This window comes from Formica exsecta, unplaced genomic scaffold (genome assembly GCF_003651465.1).
Source record: "Formica exsecta isolate Colony F162 unplaced genomic scaffold, ASM365146v1 scaffold696, whole genome shotgun sequence".
Taxonomy (NCBI): domain Eukaryota; kingdom Metazoa; phylum Arthropoda; class Insecta; order Hymenoptera; family Formicidae; genus Formica; species Formica exsecta.
Genome location: NW_021853462.1, coordinates 111705 through 121333, shown reverse-complemented (window position 1 = coordinate 121333; position 9629 = coordinate 111705). Strand labels below are relative to the sequence as shown.

At 32.6% G+C, this 9629-nt stretch overlaps 1 protein-coding gene across 1 annotated transcript; it reads right to left on the bottom strand.

The window, feature by feature from the left end:
* Positions 1–6: 6 nt before the first annotated feature.
* Positions 7–3438, bottom strand: LOC115243179 (A-kinase anchor protein 14-like). The gene is made up of 4 exons (XM_029819959.1): positions 3381–3438; positions 2906–2968; positions 1834–1971; positions 7–257 (listed from the first exon to the last, which is right to left on the bottom strand). Exons 1-4 carry the CDS (start codon positions 3390–3392, stop codon positions 48–50), a joined length of 423 nt encoding a protein of 140 aa, XP_029675819.1. The 5' UTR covers positions 3393–3438; the 3' UTR covers positions 7–47.
* Between the last annotated feature and the right edge of the window lie 6191 nt (positions 3439–9629).

Genomic DNA, 9629 nt, shown 5'->3' with positions numbered 1-9629 from the left:
GCTCTGGACCATCGGATTAGACGGGCATGTTGTATCGTGCGAAAATCTTAGGCCCAACCGTGACCAGCCTTGACGACGGAGATAGCGGGCTCCGGAGCGGGCACGTAATGCTCGACGCCGACAAGATGCGGATGCGGGATATGCGGAGCGTCATAATGTATTCTAGTAACGTGGCCCTCTGCCTTGATGTTCAAGGGCTGCGGATGCGGGGGTGGAATGGGGGTATGCTGGGGGATGTTGAGCACATGATGAATCTGCTGTAGTAAACAATAATAAAAGATATTAATATTATAGTAATACAAGAAAAATTATTGATTATACTTTTTGAAGCTTTGTGAACAATTCAAAGCGTCTAACGCGAAACAAATTCAGAAAACGTATTATATACATGTGTATGAATATTATATAATGTATATGAATATTATAAAATAAATCTATTTGTGCTTAAATTGATTTTGTTCAACAAAATCGATAAATTTGTTGAACAAAACTATATATAATTGATTTAATATAATATAAAAATAATAACATAAAATACTAAAATAATATAGAATGGTAATTAAATATAATAAAAATTAATTGCAGAAATATTAAAAATTTTAGGAAAAAGATTTTACTTTTCCAACGAAACTTAATATTGCTACGAAATTTCTGAACAGCTATTATGAAAACAAATAGAACAAAGATAATTTAGGATGCGTATCATTAATTATGTAACGGGGTTTAAAGGCGAAACAAACGTTACATAAGCGAATTGCATCGATCATTTCGATGCAATTGAGCCGGGATTTCGTCACAGCCTCTTTATAGATCTCCAATTAAATAGGAAATCCTATTAACTAACAATCACGAACACGTATATTCCGTTGCCGGTTCAACTGCAATGTCAAGCAAAAAAGACACGCAACTACCGATCAGATCTTACAATGTAACGTAACATTAGAAATCGATCGATCATTAAACGGAAGGGAAGGCGCAATTAGTGATACAACACAAAATCACGGTATTTACTCATTTCCCGTTGCACGTCATTCTCCGAAATCTGTAATTACTGGTCCGGATTGCTACCAACTGTAATATCAAGCCACGCTGCATAATATACTAATAATATCTCTCATTAATATTACAAATTTTGCATCCGATTTCAATTTTGATAATTATATAATAATTATAATAAATCTTTAAACTTTGTATTAATTATGATAATTTATCTTCTTTGCTAAAAAATTATTCTTTAAAAAAAGAGCAAACAAATAATTGTATGATTAAAAGTTGATCTTTCTAGCAAATGTTTTTTTTATTTTTTATACTCTCGTTTATTATGTAATATATTAATATATTTATTATTTACATATAATTTAGTATGTCAAATAAAATAAATTATTTTGAATATTTTAGCAATATATATACACGGAAAAAAATGCTGTTGCTTCAATTAAAGTCTACGTCACGGGCTGCCACAAACATATATATTTCATTCAATGATTTTTTTATTAGACCAAATATCTGGATTATTAAAACAACTATCAAGATATTTGGTCCAATAAAAAGATCATTAAATAAACTATATATGTTTGTGGCAGCCCGTGACGTAGACTTTAATTGAAGCAACAGCATTTATATATATATATTCCTCTGCTATTATATCATTACTTCTTAATAACTTTAACCGATATTTTTCTTTACCATCATCTTCTGGGATAAATTGTGTATTTAGTTTATTTTTGTTGTTCCAATTCACCCTGTCAAGTTCAGCGGAGACGATTAGGCACGTGTCTACCGTGTGATTCAATACAGAATCGATCTCGATAATAATCTCTTCACCACCATTACCTTAGCGTACGATACAGGAGCGGCGACCTTGAGGTATCTCGGTGCGGGCGCAACCAAGGGAAAGGGTGCGTGCACCACCGGAGCGGCGTGCACCACTGGAGCAGCGTGCACCACAGGAGTCACCCAGGGCTGCGCGATCTGAGTTCGTCAAACATTCGCTCATACGATCGGAATCGATCACTGGTTAACACAGCCGGGTGTTACGTGAAATTACTTTCGCCGCCGAGTACGTCCAAAGCTACTCGGTCGCCGGAAGTGAGATAAATGGAACCACTCCGCATGGCGATCAGCAATGGAGTTTTAAAAGATGAAGAGTTACACGCACACAGATCGAGAGAAAATTGCGAACAGCAATAAGAATGATGTTTAATGCAAAGACGCTGACGGAAGAAAAGAATGATAGATGAAGATTAGATAACACATGTTTCGATTTATCGGTAGGAATATATAGGAAAAACCTTTGGAGTTCTTTCAAGAATGTAGAATATCAAAAATGAATGTCAAGATAAAAAATAAATGCTGTTAGACGAAACATCAGTCATGCTTGACAACGATGGCGATGGCGACAAATTTCTTTTGTAAGATTAATTTGCGAACTGAGAGATTAATAATTTTTTCCAAGATAAAATGTATAATAATTCTAAAAGTTTAAAAACCTACAAACATTTCCCTTGTAAATAATTGATTAGAAAAATTTATAGATTATACATTTATCTTGCTGAAGCGCACGAATCGTTCGAATCTTACTCTAGTAACGAAGAATGTTGAATTGTTTAAAATGGCAGAATCGTCGAGGTTTGATATAAAATTAATGGTAATTAGATGAAGAAGATTAATGAGAGTTGAATAACTCCATTAAATTCTAGTATGATTAATCATGATGATTAAATTCAGAGAAGCGATAGTAAATCTACAAAGAATTTATATTGTGTTACAATAAAATAGTATTAATGTTATATTATATGCATGTATATTGTATTTTATATATAAAGCACAAAGAAAAGTGATAACAGAGAAATAATATTTATTATAAAATGTGTAAAAAAATAGTATTTATTAAAAAAGTACTTACTGGCTCATGATATCCGCTGATAATTCCAGCGCTGGCGGCCGCTACAACGGCAAACAAAACAATCTGTAAAATACAATAACATATTGCAATTTAATAAAATAATAATAATAAGTAATAAAAATCAAAAAATGTATGTAAAAATATATATGATTAATTATCAGTATCATATTAAATTATAAATCAAATATTGAATTAAATTAATATTTTGTATATTTTTTACTTGATTTTTGAATGTGTTATGTAGAAAAGTTTAGATTGCGAGTTGTATGACAAAAGATGCATGTTACACTTTAAATTATATTACATAAAGCAAGGGCAAATACTGCATAAAGCTACTAGACATATGCAATACTTGTGCAACAGTATCGCGTAATAGAGAATCTTCGGGGAACAATCGCAAGTGAATTATTCCGCAACGGGTCCGCAACGGCAAACTTTTACTTCCTGCGTTATACTTGCGCGAGGAGAAACTTACGAAGAACTTCATGGTGTGTGTGATGAGAGTTTTTCTTTGCTCGCTACACGGGAGAACACTACGTGTTTGAGGGGCAACGCAGTATGCTTTTATAGCAAAGCCCTGCCCAGGCCCAGGGGAACTCAGGGATGAGGCCGGGGGGCGACACTCGACGATTGCACCGCTTCGGATGCGGACCCCTTTCACTAATAGCGCGATCGACCCTTTCGAATCCCTTATCGGGAATTCAAGAGCACCAATCAACGACGATCAATCATAACTTCCGGTTCCGAACACCCTTGAGGATACCTAAGGACTATAGACCATTGAAGAAGGATGGACCACAGATTCTGTGGATGAAATCCGTATATCGTTAACCTAGTTTGTTAGAAAAAGCAGATTGTTGTTCGCATCGAAGAATGCGGGTTAAATCATGACTCTAGATCGCTTTTAGATTTATCAACAATTTATAAAATCTAAATATTTTCTATTTTTTTAAATTTTACGCTTCGCGCGGGGAAAGTAGATTTATATAAAGCTAAATTATAACGTTCCGCAAGATTTCACGCATAAAGAAATTTATACGTGTAAAGCTATTAGATTTAACAATAAGTCAAAAGGTTAAATCACATCAAACATAAAATTACATAAAATAATTAAATAAGAAATATATCAAATATTAATCTGATTTTTAATTTAGAATTTGATAAAATACTAAAGCTAAATAACACTGAATAATACTCGCCACACGTGATTTTATTACATTTTGCAATTTTCTGAAATATTTTGGAATTAAAACAAACAAGTTTTATTAAAAAAATAGAAAATTTTTTTTGAGAGAAACAAGCACATAGCTTGTGTGTATGTAAATATTAAATAGCGTTGCAGAATATTATTAAAATTAATAACAAATAATAATATTAAAATATGAATATTATTAGATTATTAAGTGTGTATTAATATTATCAGTATTATTAATTCTAAACGCAATTTTTGATTCAACTTAATATTTTTTATGTGATTTAAAATTTATAATAATCACAAATTTCTCTAATTTGCGTTTTACTACATATTTATTAATATTTAAATATGTTTTAATTGTTTTATTTCAAAATACAGGTTTCTATTTCAAAATATACAGATTGCTATATAAAAGATTTATTGCGCGAATAAATTGTACAACCCCAACCTCCGATACCGCATCACAATCGTCTTAACAAGCATTGTCGATCGATCACTTTTAGATTCACGAATCACAATCGTGATATTGATCACAATACGTTAAATCACATTGCGGTTACTAACGTGGCATGTAGCTCGTAAAGTATCCGGCTTATGTGTTGAGTGTACAGTGTACAAGTTGATGGAGCGGCTCTGATTAGGATGTAACACACAACCGAGGAAAATGTGGCATGAGAAAGAAAACGTCGGAACGTTTTTACAACTTGCGTAAAAGGGTCATACACTCTATATCTATATAAAACAATCGTCTATATCTCGCTATTACGCGCTGTAATTTCATCAAATAAGAAAATAATAAGCGTGTAATAACGCAATCGCACTATAACTCTCTGAAATAGAAAATACGGTCATCATCTACCTTTCTCAAATGATTTCTCGCGACAGTGTAATAATATTTAAGAAGTTTGCTGTCAATTAAGACAAATTTGGCAGAAACACAAGAAACAATGAATTTTTGCAACCCGAATCCTACATCGATTTTGCAATCAAACGAAATATGCACTCGACATACGTACATATTTTGGACAAAAAGGACAAGAATCGATCTTTACAATCGCAGCCCATAAGAACGCGTCATTTCGACAATCCAACTAAATTTTTTTTTCCGCGATGTGATTTTCTGATTTATATATTTCTAGTTAATTTACGGTGTACACACAGAGAATGTAACATATCGATATCGTATATTAATTTCACAATAATGAAATCCGCATTTCTTTAATTTCTCGCCTCTTTAGTTTCATTAATTTACAATATAGTTCTATTTTATTTTATTACGCGCGTGAATTAATTTTGCAATCTGCGTTTTTCCATCGATGTTTAACTCTTTGTGCGAGGAAAACCGTGCGATCTTTTTCCTCTGTTCCCTCTAGTCATTCGTTTCACTAGAATCGTGTCGAAATCGCTATTATTCTGAGAAGGCAGTGTACATGCACATTCCGTTAATATAATAGAACTATTATTATTACCGTGTGGACTAATTAGATAATATGTAACATTACGAATAAGATAGCTTTTTTAATAGATGTAAGAACTTCTTACAAATCCTAAGAAATTTTTAGAAAAGAATGATATAAAAAGATTCGTAAATAAAATTTTTTCTCTACTTGCGTTTAGACAAATTTAATAAAAAAGTTTTATTAACATTGCCAATAACATAAATAGTAGTGAGAACCAACAACTGATTAATTTATAATATTTATATAAACAGAAATATTTTTTTCTTATTCCTTCTACGAAACCAAAAAAATTCTTCAATTGCACATTGTAAAATTTGTACATTTTGTACATATAGTTGTTTTGAATTTTTCAATATTTAATAGTTCTAGCAATTCTCCCTCCATGTATCATTCACCCTCGGGTCTAATAAACGCACATTTAACGAACGGCGCTAATTTCGCAACTAACACTAAAGGTAGTTATAGCCATGAACGCATTTACTTCTGGGTCACATCGGAGAGTACATCTGTCTCTTTCTCTTTATCTCTCTCTCTCTCTCTCTCTCCCTCCGTAAAAGCGTAGTTACGATTTACGCAAGTGCGATATCGTCGTTTCCGAACGATGAAAATAAACGCCCTCGTGTTTCTTCGTCATCGGTCGCGCTTTTTCAGACTGATTAACAATTACCGAAACAGTATAAGAACAACGCGGTGTAAAAATAATGATTTGCGCAACACGATCCATTATATTTCTCTCCCGCGAGTGTATCTCTGCGCGGAGAAACAACCCTGTCCACCGCGGATGTTAATACCCTATGCGATGTTGAACGCGCAGTACGTTGCAAAATCTGGAAAGTTTAACGATTCCAATTATTTTGTAACGCCACGCGCTCGCGTTGTTTGAATCATAACAGACAGATAAAGAGAGAGAGAGTAAGAAAGAAAATAAAAGAGAGAGGGAGATGAACGTGTGTACTCGTTAGTGCAGAGCATGCGAGAAATATTAATGCTCATGTTATATCGAGCAATGTGATACCTGAGGGAGATACATTTTTACATACGTAATGTCTTAAAAAAATAGAGATCTTTTACGTACGTAATGCTTTAAAAAATTCTATAAAATTAAAAACGTATCAAGTTGCAAGAAAAAAAGAGAGAGTGGAAGAGAGAAAGAATGGGAGAAAAAGAAAGAGAGAGAGGAACATTATTATTAATCAACGAGATTTAATTCATGTCTATATATAACAATGTAAGAGAAAAATATTAATAAAGCAACAAAAAAATTATAAAATGTAACAATATAAACAAATATATATATTGTGTATTTTTGAGATCACCTAAATTTTGAGATTATGTGTGCGTATAGATGTATACTTGTGTATAAACGATTTCTAGATATAAAAAAAGTCAAAAATGCAGATTAACTCGCATGCACATCATCGCCGCAGTCCGGATGCGCTTTCCCCCGCGAGAAGCACATTGCTGTAATGCATGCATCGGCTGCAATCAATAAACCGATCTCGGGCACGTGAACAAAGCAGCTTCTGCATGTAACACATAGTACGTTAATCGGATTGCAAATACTATGCGGCTATTTCATATATTTATTTTTTGCCCAGACGTATAAATTCATTTATTTAATTTTTTTTTTTTTTTTTTTTTTATTCAAAAATAGAATTATGCTCGTTTGAATGAATCAATACATCATAAGAGAATATCAGAATAAAAGAATATCGGATATCATCTTTTCACACATTCTTTTTATATAAAAATTTTCTTAGTTATTTCAAATAAGAAGGCAAGTTCTTTCCAATATTCTAAATACGAGCAGTAACTCTACAAGACAGTAAGATTGTAAAGATTTTATGCTTTCACACAATATTGCTAAATTATAAAAAAGATCTTTCATACATCAAGATGTCGAAATGGCTCTGAACTATCGTAATTATCTGTGTTCGTTCAGTATCCCTTTTTGCGCACTGGGTCGAGACATAATCGCGAAAACGCAATCCAAATCGCGACTCGCAAGACGTAAATGCTAAATAAAGTGAATGTTGCAATTAGCGGTTAATAAGTGCGCGAACCATTGCGAGTGAATCATCCATCAGCGGCGAGTCATGATTTACGCGCATCTGACCGTGAAAACCAAAAATCAAATAAACCGACGACGAAAAAGACGTTAAATCGTAGCTCGTTCCTACGATTTCTATCGCGAATACAATTTCGATGTATTGATATTCAAATTTCGCTCGTTATTAATGGCTCCATTTACGGCACTTCCGTAACATATTGCATTGTGTTTATGACAATCTGATTGTTCCATTGCGCGGAGAAGCGATTTCGCACAGTAGCGAAACGCGGATCGCGCACCAAAACGCGCGAAAGTATTCGCGGATAAGTGCCGATGAGAAAATCATTTAAACAAGTGAGATTCTTTACATAAGGTGATTTACGTAAAGAACTTTCGTTGAAAAAAATCGCAATGTGTAAGGATTCAATTTATTAAGATTGAGCTTTCTCTTAGTTGAATTCAAAAAACTGCGATATATATAGGATTCAATTTATTAGGATTGAGCTTTCTCTTAGTTGAATTTATATCGCATATGATTCGAATTTATATAGAAGAGAGAAAATGTATAAAAATGTTTCTAGAATTGAGATGTTGTAAATGTATGTAAATGTTGTATGTGAATGCCGATCAATGATGCCTTATTTTCATCAAACGCAACGAGCAATGTCGATGACGATCGGTTTTTATATCCGCCACCTGAAATCAAGTGCTCCACATTTCCATCCAAGGGCGAGATAATCATTAGAAGAATTTTATTCACTCAAGATATCAAGAATCTCTCGTCTTTTTTAACTTTTATTTTATACATATACACGATACGTAGAGAAAACATGTATATCTCTCTAAATATTACAAATTAAGTATTGTGTTATTACAAATTAAGTATTGTGTTAGTACGTAACACAAGTCCATTACCTTTCTAAATAAAAACACAAATAATTATTTATTAAATTGTTGGATTAATATAATTATTTTTAAATATTGATTTGATTTTCAATAAACAAATTGATTGAATCAAAAACTAGTAACATAATAAATATGTGTATGTGCGTGTGATACAATCACCAAAGCAATTTACTATTTAGCAAAAATATATAATTCTCTGTGCATAAATGACAGAAAGAATCGTTTAAAAAAATAAAATGGAAAAATAATAGAAGTATAATCCATCAATAGATAATTCTAATTTTTCGATTCTCTGTTCATCTCTCCCGTTTCAAACTGCCGTTTTTGCGAGCATAATTAAATGATTAAAACTTGACCAGACCCGGGGGCGGTAGCCCCCCGAGTACGGCATAGAAGTTTTACTTTCTAGGCGAGAGCGACGTTGTCGTTTGCTCGCGTTCCTCGCAGATATGGGAATCCGTGTAGCCGCCGGGAATTGTGGCGCAATTGCCATCCTTGGACACGAATCTGGAGCAACATTCGATGTGCTCGACGTGCTGGAAACTGACTTGACCTATCGATGTGGGGGAGACGGTAAAACTCTAATCGATCGCGAGATTGCAAAATTGTTATCATAAAATACAGAAATACCAGAATTTTATGATTTATATATATATTATTTATATAATTTTATATTAAAATGTATAGAAAGAGACATTTGTCTATACATATATTGTTAAAATATTATTATGCAATAATTTTACGAGAAGTTTTTTTAATCAGATATTTTTGTGATCATCACTATAATATTCATAAATTATAATAAAAGCGTGTAAGACCGCGAGAGATGCTTGTTCATTTTCGGATAATGAGAGCGATACATCTTTGCCTTAAATACACTGAGAATGTCCGAATAAAAAAGAAATTGAAATGATGATGTTATTTGTGAGCAGACAGAAGGGTCAAGTTACTCTAGCAAATTATATATATTTTTATCCGACTTTTCATTAATTAAACAACAGAATAGTTTAAAAAATATTATAAATATAAAATAATTAAAAAATAAGCGATTTGATCTTGTTTTAAATAATCTATAATTCGAGACAGAAAAAAAAATTGTAAATCGTATAAAAA

Excerpts from the sequence above, each read along its gene's own strand:
- LOC115243179 (XM_029819959.1), bottom strand. Across the intron at positions 1,972-2,905 it reads TCAGCGGATATCATGAGCCA|ATCGCGCAGCCCTGGGTGAC; the intron begins GTAAGTACTTTT and ends TGACGAACTCAG. Across the intron at positions 258-1,833 it reads CTCCTGTATCGTACGCTAAG|CAGATTCATCATGTGCTCAA; the intron begins GTAATGGTGGTG and ends TGTTTACTACAG.